The 15530-nt window shown below is 46.2% G+C and overlaps 1 protein-coding gene across 1 annotated transcript in view; it reads right to left on the reverse strand.

Moving 5' to 3' along the window:
- LOC135511419 (tyrosine-protein phosphatase non-receptor type 13-like) overlaps positions 1–15530 on the reverse strand; it is a 133198-nt gene that overhangs the window by 11981 nt on the left and 105687 nt on the right. Inside the window, exons 44-46 of the mRNA XM_064932932.1 lie at positions 8396–8552; positions 7945–8122; positions 7393–7608 (exon numbers count right to left, since the gene is read on the reverse strand). Of these exons, the coding sequence (XP_064789004.1) occupies positions 7393–7608; positions 7945–8122; positions 8396–8552 (551 nt within the window). The remainder of the gene's footprint in view (positions 1–7392; positions 7609–7944; positions 8123–8395; positions 8553–15530) is intronic.

Genomic DNA, 15530 nt, shown 5'->3' on the forward strand with positions numbered 1-15530 from the left:
TATGTGGGGTTCTAGTTTGTTTTTTCTATGTTGGTGTTTTGGTATGATTCCCAATTAGAGGCTATCGTTGTCTCTAATTGGGGATCATACTTAAGTAGCATTTTTTCCACCTGTGTGTTATGAGATATTGTTTCGAGTTAGTGCACATAGCATCTCTGTAGTCACGGTTAGTTGTTAGTTTATTGTTTATTTGTTTTTGTCTTTGCTTAGTTTCACTTTCTAATAAATAATGTGGAACTCAACATCCGCTGCGCCTTGGTCCGATATTCATTCCAACGAGCGTGACAGAATATCCCATCAAACCAGGACCAAGCAGCATGTTCACCAGGTGAAGGATTTCTGGACATGGGAAGAAGTGATGGGGAGATACGAAACCCTTCCTTGGCGACAGACACGGGGTGGTCGGCGAAGTTGAGGGGTGAGTCAGAGACCGTCGAGGAGTTATTGGATAAATTGGAGGAGAGTGAACGGAAGGGAGAGTTAGAGACCTTCGAGGAGTTGTTGGATAAATTGGAGAAGAGTGAAGCGAGAGAGCTGTTGGTTTGGCATAGTATGCACGGCATTCGCCCTGAGGAGCGTGTTAGCCGTCCGATGCCACCTGAGTCAGCTCCCCGTACTCGTCCTGAGATGTGTGTTAAAGTTCCGGTGCAATTGATGCCGGCTATACGCACCAGGTCTCCAGTGCACCTTCACAGCCCAGTACGTTCTGTGCCAGCTCCTCGCACTTACCGGGTGAGGTGTGTCATCGAACCGGTACCATTGATGCCGGCTATACGCACCAGGTCTCCAGTACGACTCCACAGCCCGGTACGTCCTGTGCCTGCTCCTCGCACTCTCCCTGAAGTGTGTGGCCCCAGTCCGGTACGTCCTGTGCCTGCTCCTTGCACTCTCCCTCGAGAGCGTGTCCCCAGTCTGGTACGTCCTGTGCCTGCTCCTCGCACTCTCCCTGAAGTGCGTGTTCCCAGTCAAGTACGTCCTGAGCCTGCTCCCCGTACTCGCCCTGAAGTGCATGTCACTAGTTTGGCGCTATCTGTCCCGCCGGCTCCACGCACTAGGCTTCCAGTGTGCCTTTCCAGTCCGGTGCGTCCTGTGCATGCTCCTAGTCCTGAGGTGCGTGTCACCAGTTCGGTACCACCAGTACCTCCAACGACGGTCCACGGTCTGGAACCTCCAACGACGGCCCACGGTCCGGAACCTCCTGAGACTGTCAACGTTCTGGTACCTCCAGCTCCATGGCCGGAGCCTTCCCCTGCGCCGATGCACAGTCTGAGCACGGTGTCCAGTTCAGCTCCAAGGCCAGAGTATTCTTCTGCGTTGGTACCCAGTCCAGGCACAGCGTCCAGTCCCGCTCCATGGCAGGAGCCTTCCCCTGTGCCGATGTCCTGTCCAAACACGGCGTCCAGTCCAGCTCCATGTTAGTAACCTTCCTCTGCGCCGATGCCCAGTCCAGACACGGCATCCAGTCCCGCTCCATGGCAGAAGTCCTCCTCTGCGCCGATGTCCAGTCCGAACACGGCGTCCAGTCCAGCTCCATGGCAGGAGCCCTTCTCTGCCCTGATGCCCAGTCTAGACACGGCATCCAGTCCCACTCCATGGCAGGAGTGCACCTAGGTCCAGTCCAGGCACAGTGTTCAGACTGGGACTATGGCTGGATCTGCTGGATGAGCGGGTTCTTCGTCCCACACCAGAGCCGCCCTCGATGCTGGCAGATCCGCGGGTACATCACCACGCACACAAAGCCGCCACTGATACTAGACACCCCCCCCCAACCCTCCCTTTTTGTTTCAGGTTTTGCGGTTGGAGTCTGCACCTTGGGGTGGGGGGGTACTATCACATACGGACCTTTATTTTCTATGGTAGAGTAGGTCAGGGCGTGACTAGGGGTTTAGTCTAGTTTATATTTTCTACGCAGGGTTCTATTTTTTTTATGTTGGTGTTTTGGTATGATTCCCAATTAGAGGCAGCTGGCTATCGTTGTCTCTAATTGGGGATCATCCTTAAGTAATCTTTTTTCCACCTGTGTGTTTTGGGATCTTGTTTTCAGTTAGTGCACATAGCACTAATAAATAATAAATCATGTGGAACTCCACATCCACTACGCATTGGTCCGATATTCATTCCAACGAACGTGACATCTCCGGAGATGTTTGATCGAGTTCAAGTCCGGACTCTGGCTGGGCCACTCAAGGAAATTCAGAGACTTGTCTCAAAGCCACTCCTGCATTGTCTTGGCTGTGTGCTTTGGGTCATTGTCTTGTTGGAAGGTGAAACTTCACCCCAGTCTTAGGTCCTGAGCGCTCTGGATCAGGTTTTCATCAAGGATCTCTCTGTACTTTGCTCCGTTCATCTTTGCCTCGATCCTGACTAGTTTACCAGTCCCTGCCGCTGAAAAACATGCCCACAGCATGTTGCTGCCACCACCATGCTTCACAGTAGGGATGGTGTCAGGTTTCCTCCAGAAGTGACGCTAGGCATTCAGGCCAAAGAGTTCAATATTGTTTTCATCAGACCAGAGAATCTGGTTTCTCATGGTCTGAGAGTCTTTAGGATGTCATGTGCCTTTTACTGAGTAGTTGCTTTTGTCGTACCATAAAGGTCTGATTGGTGGAGTGCTGCAGAGATGGTTGTCCTTCTGGAAGGTTCTCCCGTGCCCACTGAGGAACTCTAGAGCTCTGTTAGAGTGACCATCGGGTTCTTGGTCACCTTTCTGACAAAGGCCCTTCTCCCCCGATTGCTCAGTTTGGCCGGTCGGACAGTTCTAGGAAGATTCTTTGTTGTTTCAAACTTCTTCCATTTAGGAATGATGCGGCCTCTGTGTTCTTGGGGACCTTCAGTGCTGCAGACATTTTTTGGAAACCTTCCCCAGATCTGTGCCTCAACAGAATCCTGTCTCTGAGCTCTACAGACAATTCCTTTGACCTCAAGGCTTGGTTTTTGCTCTGACATGCACTGTCAACTGTGGGTCCTTATATAGACAGGTGTGTGGCTTTCTAAATAAATTGAAATTCATTGAATTTACCACAGGTGGACTCCAATCAAGTTGTAGAAACTTGAGCTCAATTTCGAATCTCATAACAATGGGTATTTCTGTTTGTTTTATTTTATTTGTAAAAATGTCTAAAAACCTGTTTAGGCTTTCTCATTATGGGGTATTGTATGTAGATTGCTGAGGATTTAATCAATTTTAGAAAAAGGCTGTAACATAACAAAATATGGAAAAAGTCAAAGGCACTGTGGGTGGGCAGTAGCATTGTTGACGAAATGCATGCATCGCAGCATAACTAGGAAGAGGTCTTGGGAAAAGAAAGTGGATTTGTGCTTCACTATTCCCAAAGAGAAGGACTGTTACCAGAAAGGTAGTCATTTCACTAATTGTGGATGTCACTCATTTAGTGAGCTTCCCCCTCATTCCAGGCTTTCTCTTCTCCTATAATTCCAAAGCATAGCGATTGGTCTCCCCCACTATGTCTCTGACCAGCTTGTCTGTCAGAAACAGCTTGGAGCACTCCAGGCTTTGCATTCCAGACTGGGACTCATCAAAGTCAACAGCAGGGCCAAGACGGGTGAAATGGCTGGTGGCTTTGCAGCTACCGCAGACCTCCCGTACCCCATCCATTGTTGGTCTGCCTCCATCACCACCAGCATCTTCAGAGGGACCTGGGACTTGGTGGGCCAGGGTCTTGGTGGGCCAGGGTCTTCAGATGCAGGGTTCTCAATGGCCAAAAGGTTGGGGGTTAGCTTCTCACTGTCACTGTCACAATCTGATTTCTCACTTTCATACTCAGACTTTTTTTTTAATTGCCAGAAATTCCACATTTGTGAGTTATCGCCTTTTGATTGACATTGCTAGTGCTACTGTTTAACCCACTAGCTACATACTTAAACAACAATACTGAAAGGCTCTGAGTGAGTGTCAAGAGGTTACGTGATTGACTGACGGAACGTGCCACACGTATCTGTAAATCATTATCAGAAAATGGTTTGTGATGTGGCGAAACCCTGCGCTGACACTTTTAGAGCACATCAGCAGTAAGGTAGGAGGAAATAAAGATAGCTATTCCGGCTCTCTGAAAGGTAGCTCTTGGTTGGCGCGGCAGTTGGATAGTGTGTGCAATGCAATGAAGTCTTGTTTATTTTCAACGTGTTTATTTTGTAAAGTGTTTAATCACTGTTGAGTTCACCCATGATGTAATGAATTGTAAATAGTAATTGCTATTTGTTAATTTATAGTATGGTTTCTGTCAGCTGAGAGTTAGCTAAATATGACCACTCAGATTAGCTCACTCTCTCCTCAGTTAGCGCTAGGACTCATGTAGCCTACATTTTTTTAGGTTTGGACGAGAATTGTGTTTTGCTGTTGCTATTTCTTTGAATGTCTGAACATTCCATCCAAAAATAAACTGCTCACACTGAGAACATAAAGTTGTGAAGACTGTTTGTGTAAAATGTTTCTGTGACAAAACAGTGTGGCCAGCTCAAATGCTGACTGTGGTCACTTAAGACGTGGTCGGATGACGCAGATGCTACGCTATAGGACTGTTTTGCTAGCACAGACTGGAATATGTTCTGGGATTCAGGCAATGGAATTGAGGAGTATAACACCGTAGTCACCAGCTTCATCAATAAGTGCATCGATGACGTCGTCCCCAAAGTGGCCGTACGTACATTTCCCAACCAGAAACCATGGATTACAGGCAACATCCGCACTGAGCTAAAGGCTAGAGCTGCCGATTTTCAAGGAGCTGGACACTAATCTGGACGCTTAGAAGAAATCCTGCTATTCCATCTGTCACGCCCTGGTCTAAGTATTTTGTGTTTTTCTTCATTTATTTGGTCAGGCCAGGGTGTGGCATGTGTTTTTGTATTTGGTGTGTTTTGTATTGGGATTGTAGCTTAGTGGGGTGTTCTAGATAAGTCTATAGCTGTCTGAAGTGGTTCTTAATCAGAGGCAGGTGTTTATCGTTGTTTCTGATTGGGAACCATATTTAGGCAGCCATATTCTTTGAGTGTTTCGTGGGTGATTGTCCTTATTGTCCTGATGTCCCTGTTCTGTGTTTATTTACACCAGTATAGGCTGTTTCGGTTTTCGTTACGTTCATTGTGTTTGTTGTTTTTGTATTGATTCGTGTTCACGTTTGTTTATTAAACATGGATCGTAATCTACACGCCGATTTTTGGTCCGACTTTCCTTCGCACATAGAAAGCCTTAACACCCTCAGACAAAGCATCAATACAGGACTAAGATTGAATTCTACCACACCAGCTCTGATGCTCGTCAGATGTGGCAGGGCTTGAAAAATATTATGGACTACAAAGGGAAACCCAGCCGCGAGCTGCCCAGTTACGCGATCCTACCATACTTATTTTCCACCATATTTTGCAAATAAAAAATCCTACAATGTGATTTTCTGAATTTTTCTCTCTCACTTTGTCTGTCATAGTTGAAGTGTACCTATGATGAGAATTACAGGCCTCTCATCTTTTTAAGTGGGAGAACTTGCACAATTGGTTGCTGAAAAAAAGCTTTTTTGCCCCACTGTATATGTATATAGCCTTGTTATTGTTATGTAATTTTCTTGTGTTACTTTGATTTTTTTGTTTTTTAAATTGACTTTAGTTTATTTAGTAAATATCTTCGTAACTTTATTTCTTGAACTGCATTGCTTGTAAGTAAGCATTTCACTGTAAGGTCTACATGTTGTATTTGGCGCATGTGACAAACAAAATTAGATTTGATAAACACAACATGTAAAGTGTTGGTCCCATGTTTCATGAGCTGAAATAAAAGATCCCAGACATTTTTCATATGCACAAAAGGATTATGTTGCAGAAATGAGTTTATATCCCTGTTAGTGAGCATTACTCTTTGCCAAGATAATCCATCCGCCTGACAGGTGTGGCATATCAAAAAGCTGATTAAACAGCACGTTCATTACACAGGTGCACCTTGTGCTGTGGACAGTAAGGCCACTAAATATGCAGTTTTGTCACACAGCATATCCCTATGTTTTGAGGGAGCATGCAATTGGCATGCAGACTGCACAAATGTCCACCAGAGCTGCCCTAAAACTGAATGTTCAATTCTATACCATAAGCCTCCAACCTAAAAACCGCAGACCATGTGCAACCATGCCAGCCCAGGACCTCCACATCCGGCTTCTTCGCTGGGCCTGGCTCCCCAGTGGTTGGGTCTGGCTCCCCAGTGGGTGGGCCTATGCCCTCCCAGGCCCACCCATGCCTGTGCTCATGCCATGTGAAATCCATAGATTAGGGCCAAATTCATTTATTTCAATTGACTGATTTCCTTATATGAACTGTAACTTGGTAAAATCTTGAAATTGTTGCATGTAGCATTTTACATTTTTGTTCAGTAGCATTTTAGTCCAATGTTTGTAAACAAAGTGAATGTAAACACACTGTAAAGCATCAAAACATGATTAACAACAAAAATTTTGGTCAGGCGTTGCATCCATAGCTCAGTCTATGAATATGAGAGTGGTTACAATTTACCAGCCCCATACCTCAGATGTTTATCGAAACAGTGGCGGGGAAACACTTTGTTAATGTTTCAATTGCAGATTGAAGAGCGTCTGAACTAACCGATATTGTCTGGGTTTTTCTGCTGCTCAAAACAAGATTTGCGTCTTCGATGTGGGTGTGTTATGTTCGCTATATCGTACCCTGACATTTGTTGTTCTTTGTCCATCTTGAGTCACCATAGCAACAACATTGCCACTACTACTTTTTTCAGAATTAATCTTTGATGAATCAGGAAGAAAATTTGACATTTTTACAGAGGTTTTAGTCGCACAATTTTACATCTAGCTAAGGTGTTTTGTGCATTATTTCTGAAGAAAAACAATTTCCATTTAAAGTAGACAGTGTAGACAGCTGACACAGCATTGCTTAGAAACATGCTGTCAGTACGGACTGATTTCTGAGAACACTTATTCATCAGAAAGTGGTCAAAATATTGTCAATAAAGAACAAGCTACATGTTGTTTATCAGTGCCTAAAATCAGTAACTAGTAAGAACATAGCTCTGTTTATCAATTTGAGATTGGTTACATTTCCCCTGGCCCATCCTTCAGCTTTTATTGTGTCAACTATGGATTGCCCCTTTAAAATACAATTTGTAGAGAGTACTAATGTTACTGTCCCCACTACAACAATAAATACTTAAATATTTAAATACAGTGTACATGTCCTTGAAACATGCCCTTGAAACATTTAATTGAAATACTGTAGAATTCCATTCAATCCGATGGCGGAATGGCTCCTTCTGAGGAGTACCAATATGGTGGACGGGGGATTCAAAATCTCTCATTGCCAAAACATAGTATCAGTAATCTAGCGTTTACATCATTGGTGAGCACGTGTGCTTCAACTTACCGGGAGATCGTATTCTATGAGACTCAGTATGACATCGGTGCAGATCAGTACTCCTGTTTGTCCTATTCCAGCACTACAGTGTACAGTGACAGGTCCTTTATGGTGGACCGCTCGGAGGTAACGGATAAACCTGACCAGCTGCTCTGAACACTGCGGCACACCGTGATCAGGCCAACGGGTAAACTTCAGGTGACGGACAAAGTGGGTCTTACCAGACTGGAACAGGAGGGAACAGATATCAATCAACTGATAAATCAATAAAATGTCAAATTATAATATTTGTACAAATGCATTTTAACATAACAAAAACCAGGGCCTGAACGAACCCTCTAAGAGATGACAGTGGCTTATTGACGACTTAATTGAAATGAGAGAGATTGTGCATCCTTCAAAACCGCTTACATTGGATTTAGTAGATACAAAATTAGCACATTATACTCATGCTATTCATGCTTTACATATTTCAGCTTCTACTATCTTCTCTCCGTCACATCTATGAGTAGATCGTATTTGAGCTGTGTTCTCTTTCTGTCATCCCTCTCTCCCCCTCACCTCTTTCTCCACCATGCGGATGATCTTGATGTGGAAGTATTCCTGGATCTGCTGGTTCTCCAAGCTGAGATGGAAGCGTCCCATGTCCAGGGGACAGCTAACCTTCTTTGGCCAGTAGCGGTGACACTTCACCCTGCCTCTCTCCACATCCTGGGTCATCATGGCTATCACATCAGACCTGGGAAGTGGGGGAGGAGGGTTGTTAACAACTTTGTCCTGTTCAATTATATGCTATAAGATTTTAGTTAGAGGTCAGCACTGACACACCAGTATAGAGGCATCAAATAGAAGAAAACAGACTGAAACAGGGAGGGACTACATGGACTAATAAACATGGAATAATAAATGCAGATTTTCTACTGGAAAATGTTTTCTGTCAAAACACTTGTGTGTGCACTGATGTCATGTACTGTATGTAAACACTTTTCACAACACAGTAATCACCACAGACCTGTTCTCCCAGACCATCTGCCAGAAGTCAGGCACGGTGGAGGGCAGAGGACCGTGGCAGGAGATATAGAATAACTCCTCACTGCCAACCTCCATACGGATATAACTGCCGTTAATATAGTCCTGGTTATCACCCACTAGAACACGCGCCTTATCATCTAGAGAATGGGAAGAGAGAGCGAGAGAGGGGTTAGAGAGGGGCAGAGAAAGTTAGTTACAGTGAGGCAAAAAAGTATTTAGTCAACCACCAAATGTGCAAGTTCTCCCACTTAAAAAGATGAGAGGCCTGTAATTTCCATCATAGGTACACTTCAACTATGATAGACAAAATGAGAAAAAAAATCCAGAAAATCACATTGTAGGATTTTTAATTAATTAATTTGCAAATTATGGTGGAAAATAAGTATTCTTTCTTTGACGAAAAGCTCATGATCATAAGAAAGCAAATTACAGACTCCTCTTTAAATCTGTGTATTTCTCCAAAGCTCATTTGCAGTCTGCACAACACTACCAGGACCTACTATCAAGGGAGACACTCAGGTTTTTCAATACTATATCTCTTGACACGTTGATGAAAATAGTAACGGACCATAAACCTTCAAGCTGCATACTGGACCCTATTCCAACGAGACTACTGAAAGAGCTGCTTCCTGTGCTTGGCCCTCCTATGTTGAACATAATAAACGACACCCTATCCACCGGATGTGTACCAAACTCACTAAAAGTTGCAGTAATAAAGCCTCTCTTGAACCAGAAAATATAAAAACTATTGGCCTATATCAAATCTCCCATTCCTCTCAATTAAAAAAAAAAGCTGTTGCACAGCAACTCACTGCCTTCCTGAAAACAAATGTATACGAAACGCTTCAGTCTGGTTTCATACCCCATCATAGCCTGAGACTGCACTCATGAAGGTGGTAAAATACCTTTTAATGGCGTCAGACAAAGGCTCTGCATCTGTCCTTGTGCACCTAGACCTTAGTGCTGCTTTTGATACCATCGATATCCACATTCTTTTGGAGAGATTGGAAACCCAAATTGGTCTACATGGACAATGTAGATGTAGGTTTAGATCTTATCTGTTGGAAAGATATCAGTTTGTCTCTGTGGATGGTTTGTCCTCTGACAAATCAACTGTACATTTCAGTTTTAGGACCACTATTTTTTTTCCACTATATATTTTACCTCTTGGTTATGTAATTCGGGAAACATAATGTTAACTTTCATTGCTATGTGGACGATACACAGCTGTACATTTCGATGAAACATGGTGAAGTCCCAAAATTGCCCTCCCTGGAAGCCTGTGTTTCAGACATAAGGAAGTGGAGGGCGGCAAATGTTTTACTTTTAAACTCAGACAAAACACAGTTGCTAGTTCTAGGTCCATAAAAACAAAGAGATCTTCTGTTGGATCTGACAATTAATCTTGATGGTTGTACAGTCGTATCAACTAAAACTGTGAAGTACCTCGGCGTTACTCTGGACCCTGATCTCTCGTTTGAGGAACATCAAGACAGCTTTTTTTAGATAAACATAACATTGCAAAAATCTAACTTTTTGTCCAAAAATTATGCAGAAAATTTCATCCATGCTTTTGTCACTTCCAGTTTTGTCACGACTTCTACCAGAAGTCGTTGCCTCTCCTTGTTCGGGCGGTGCTCGGCGTTCGACGTCACCGGTCTTTTCCATTGGTTTTGTCTTGTCTTCCCACACACCTGTTTTCAATCCCATTCATTACCTGTTGTGTATATAACCCTCTGTTTCCCCTCATGTCTTTGTCAGAGATTGTTTTATAGTCAGTGTAGTGTGTTTGTTGTATAGGTGCGAGTCGGGTCCTTGTACCCATGTTTGTTTGTTATGTACATTTAGTGTTATGGAGCATACTCCGTGGACTTTATTAAAAGACTCCATTTTACACTCCATTTGACTCTCCTGCGCCTGACTTCCCTGCCCCCTATTACATCTATGCATGACAGAATCTCTGACCAAATATGAAGTCAGCAGGAGAGGACACTATGCTCATGGACCTGGAGGAACACGTTCAAGAACAAGCGAGGGAGCTTGACGTTATCACCTCTGTCATGGATCACATTGTCATGAAAATGGATCGCTGGGAGAGACAGGGAGTTTCTCCAGCGCCACCACCACCACAACCGGAATCTCCTGTCAACGTTTTTTCCTCTCCGGAATCAAAGATCCATTTATCTCTACCTACGGGATACAACGGAGATACTGCCGGCTGCCAGGGTTTCCTCCTTAAACTGAACTTGTATCTAGCCACGGCCTCCCCAGTACCATCTGACCGTGAGTCACGCCCTCGTCTCATGCCTCACCGGGAAAGCCCTGGAATGGGCCAGCGCTGTGTGTAGTAGGGAGGATGCGGCGCTGGACCATTTTGAGGAGTTCACCCGCCAATTCCGGATAGTATTCGATCACCCACCTGAAGGCAAAGCAGCGGGTGAGCTTCTCTATCATCTGAGGCAGGAGAGGAGGAGTCCACAGGATTTTTCTTTGGAGTTTAGGACCTTGGCTGCCGGCGCTGGATGGAGCGACAGGGCCCTGATCGACCATTACCGGTGTAGTCTGGCATGTAGAGACACCACCCTTACCTTCGACCAGCTGGTGGACATGTCCATCAAGCTGGACAACATTCTGGCTACTCGTGGACGTCTAGATCGGGGTCTGGTTGTTCCATCCTCCCGCACCCTCTCTCCCGAACCTATGGAATTGGGAGGGATGGTGCGCAGGGAGACCGGAGGGGGTTCCCGCTCGAGCACCATTCAAGGTCGCAGAGAGCAGACTGCTGGTCGGTGCCGGGTTGGTTCCTCTGGGAATAGAGAGGGCAGGCAGGGCATTCTGGCGTCACCCCAGGTGAGTAGGCACCATTCTCATCCAGAGCCCTCTGTTGCACTAATGTTTCACGGTCTCTTTTCCTGATTTTTCACTGCATTCCCAGTATAAGGTGCTAGTAGATTCAGGTGCGGCTGGGAATTTCATTAATAAAAGTCTAGCTCATAGTTTAGGGATCCCTATTGTTCCTGTGGATATGCCTTTCCCTATTCATGCCTTAGATAGCCGCCCATTAGGGTCAGGGTTTATCAGGGAGGTAACCGCACCTTTGTGTATGATAACGCTGGAGGGTCACAAGGAGAAGATTAGTCTTTTCCTTATTGATTCTCCTGTGTATTCTGTGGTGCTAGGCCTACCCTGGTTAGTTTGTCATAACGCCACTGTTTCTTGGCCACAGAGGGCTCTCACGGGGTGGTCGCGAGAATGCTCAGGTAGGTGTTTAGGGGTTTCCGTTGGTGCTACTACGGTGGAAAGTCCAGACCAGGTCTCCACCGTGCGCATTCCCCCCGAATATGCCGATTTGGCTCTCGCCTTCTGTAAAAAGAAGGCGACTCAATTACCACCCCATCGACGGGGGGATTGTGCGATAGATCTCCTGGTAGACGCTGCATATCCCAAGAGTCACGTGTATCCCCTGTCGCAAGCGGAGACGGAGGCTATGGAGACATATGTCTCTGAATCCCTGCATCAGGGGTTCATTCAGCCATCCATTTCACCTGTCTCTTCGAGTTTCTTTTTGTGAAAAAAAGGATGGCGGTTTACGCCCGTGCGTTGATTATCGAGGTCTTAATAAAATCACAGTGAAATATAGTTACCCACTACCTCTGATCAATACGATTATTGAGTTAATGCACGGGGCACGTTTTTTCACAAAATTGGATCTCAGGAGTGTGTACAATCTTGTGCGTATTAAGAAGGGTGATGAGTGGAAGACGACATTTAGCACCACCTCAGGTCATTATGAGTACCTGGTCATGCCATATGGGTTGATGAATGCTCCATCAGTTTTCCAATCATTTGTAGATGAGATCTTCAGGGACCTGCACGGGCAGGGTGTAGTGGTGTATATCGATGATATTCTGATATACTCTGCTACACGCGCCGAGCATGTGTCCCTGGTGCGCAGGGTGCTTGGTCGCCTGTTGGAGCATGATCTATATGTCAAGGCTGAGAAATGCTTGTTTTTCCAACAATCCATCTCCTTCCTAGGGCATTGGATATCCACTTCAGGAGTGGAGATGGAGAGCGACCGCATTACAGCTGTGCGTAATTGGCCGACTCCAACCACGGTAAAGGAGTTGCAGCGTTTTTTGGGGTTTTCCAATTACTACCGGAGGTTTATCCGGGGTTTTGGTCAGGTGGCAGCTCCCATTACCTCACTGCTAAAGGGGGGCCCGGTGCGCTTGCAGTGGTCGGCTGAGGCGAACAGGGCTTTTGAGCACCTGAAGACTCTGTTTACCTCGGTGGTGGTGCTGGCTGATCCGGATCCCTCTTTGCCATTCATAGTGGAGGTGGACGCATCCGAAGCTGGGATAGGAGCAGTGCTCTCTCAGTGTTCGGGTACGCCACTGAAGCTTTGCCCCTCTGCCTTCTTTTCGAAGAAGCTCAGCCCGGCGGAGCGAAACTATGATGTGGGGAACCGAGAGCTGTTAGCTGTCGTAGAAGGTGTGGAGGCATTGGCTTGAGGGGGCTAAACACCCTTTTCTCATCTGGACTGACCACCACAATCTGGAGTATATCCGGCAGGCAAAGAGATTGAGTCCTCGCCAGGCAAGGTGGGCCATGTTTTTCACTCGTTTTGTGTTTACTCTTTCTTACAGATCAGGCTCCCAGAACGTTAAGGCAGACGCATTGTCTCGGCTGTATGACACAGAGGAGCGGTCCATGGATCCCACTCCCATACTCCCAGCTTCGTGTCTGGTGGCGCCTGTAGTGTGGGAGCTGGACGCAGACATTGAGCGGGCGTCACGTGCAGAGCCTTCTCCCCCTGAGTGTCCAGCTGGTCGTCTGTACGTTCCGTCTGCTGTCCGTGACCGATTGATATATTGGGCTCACACGTCACCCTCTGGTCATCCTGGGATAGGTCGGACGATGTGCTGTCTTGACGGGAGATACTGGTGGCCCACTTTAGCTAAGGACGTGAGGATTTATGTTTCTTCCTGCTCGGTGTGCGCCCAGTGCAAGGCTCCTAGACACCTGCCCAGAGGTAAGCTACAACCTCTACCCGTTCCTCAACGGCCGTGGTCGCACCTGTTGTTGGATTTTTTTTTTACTGATCTTCCACCTTCACAGGGTTACACCACGATCCTGGCCGTTGTGGATCGTTTTTTTAAGTCCTGTCGTCGTCCTCCCTTTGCCCGGTCTCCCTACGGCCTTACAAACTGCAGAGGCCCTGTTTACACACGTTTTCCAGCACTATGGGGTGCCTGAGGATATAGTGTCTGATCGGGGTCCCCAGTTCACATCAAGGGTTTGGAAGGCGTTCATGGAGCTTCTGGGGATCTCGATTAGTCTTACCTCAGGTTTTCACCCTGAGAGTAATGGGCAGGTGGAGAGAGTTAACCAGGATGTGGGTAGGTTTCTGCGGTCTTATTGCCAGGACCGTCGCTGCAGTGAGGCCCAGTGTTCGCACCAGGGGACAGGGTCTGGCTCTCGACCCGAAACCTGCCCCTTCGCCTGCTCTGCCGGAAGCTGGGTCCGTGGTTTGTGGGGCCGTTTAAAGTCCTGAGGAGAGTGAACGAGGTATGCTATAGGTTACAACTACCCACTCATTACCGTATTAACCCCTCGTTCCATGTGTCTCTCCTCAGGCCGATGGTGGCTGGCCCGCTCCAGGAGGCTGAAGTGCGTGATGTTCCTCCGCCTCCTCTAGACATCGAGGGGGTTCCGGCGTACTCTGTTCGATCCATTTTGGATTCGAGATGTCGGGCGAGGGGCCTTCAGTACCTCGTGGACTGGGAGGGGTACGGGCCGGAGGAGAGATGCTGGGTTCCGGTGGAGGACGTGTTAGATCCTTCCATGTTATCAGAATTCCACCGTCTCCATCCGGATCGCCCTGCACCTCGCCCTCCGGGTCGTCCCCGAGGCCGGTGTCGACGCGCAGCTGGAACCGCGCGTCGGGGGTACTGTCACGACTTCTGCCGAAGTCGTTGCCTCTCGGGGGCGGTGGTCGGCGTTCGACGTCACCGGTCTTCTAGCCATCATTGATCCTTTTTTCATTTTCCATTGGTTTTGTCTTGTCTTCCCACACACCTGTTTTCAATCCCATTCATTACCTGTTGTGTATATAACCCTCTGTTTCCCCTCATGTCTTTGTCAGAGAATGTTTTATTGTCAGTGTAGTGTGTTTGTAGTATAGGTGCGCGTCGGGTCCTTGTACCCATGTTTGTTTGTTATGTACATTTAGTGTTATGGAGCATACTCTGTGGACTTTATTAAAAGACTCCATTTTACACTCCATTTGACTCTCCTGCGCCTGACTTCCCTGCCACCTATTACACCTATGCATGACAAGTTTAGACTACTGCAATGCTCTACTTTCTGGCTACCCAGATAAAGCACTAAATAAACTTCTGTTAATGCTAAACACGCCTGCTAGAATCTTGACGAGAACCAAAAAATATGATCATATATCTCCAGTGCTAGCCTCTCTACACTGGCTTCCTGCTTCCTGTTTCAAGGTTTTACTGCTAACCTACAAAGCATTCCATGGGCTTGCTCCTACTTAACTTTACGATTTGGTCCTGCTGTACATACCTAAACGTACCCTATGGTCACAAGACGCAGGTCTCCTTATTGTCCCTAGAATTTGTAAGCAAACAGCTGGAGGCAAGGCTCCTATAGCGCTAAAGTCACTGTGTACTACTATAATAACACATCATATATCATAAAAATCTAATTATTTTTCTATGCCACATACTCTCTGGTCAGTTTCATAATCTTCCCTAACCATGTTTCCTCATTACAGGAGTTAACTCGAGGACAAACCCATAAACCATTTTACGTTTATAAACACCACATTTATTGTCCATGGAACGTCCTGTGAAACACACATTCCTCAGTAGTTTTCCAAAATAGAACAATAAAACAGCATTTTCCAACCCATTCAGGTCAGACATATTGCACACAAACACGCACGCACACACACACTTTACGAGGTGACCAGTGTGTTCCACTGTACAACAGTCTAACAATGCTCTGTTGTTTTTACCAGGAACAGTTCAGTCCAGGGAATAGTAAATACTACAGAGGAAAACAACAGAGGAAAAAACATAGAATAACGAATA

This window comes from Oncorhynchus masou, chromosome 24 (genome assembly GCF_036934945.1).
Source record: "Oncorhynchus masou masou isolate Uvic2021 chromosome 24, UVic_Omas_1.1, whole genome shotgun sequence".
Lineage (NCBI taxonomy): Eukaryota > Metazoa > Chordata > Actinopteri > Salmoniformes > Salmonidae > Oncorhynchus > Oncorhynchus masou.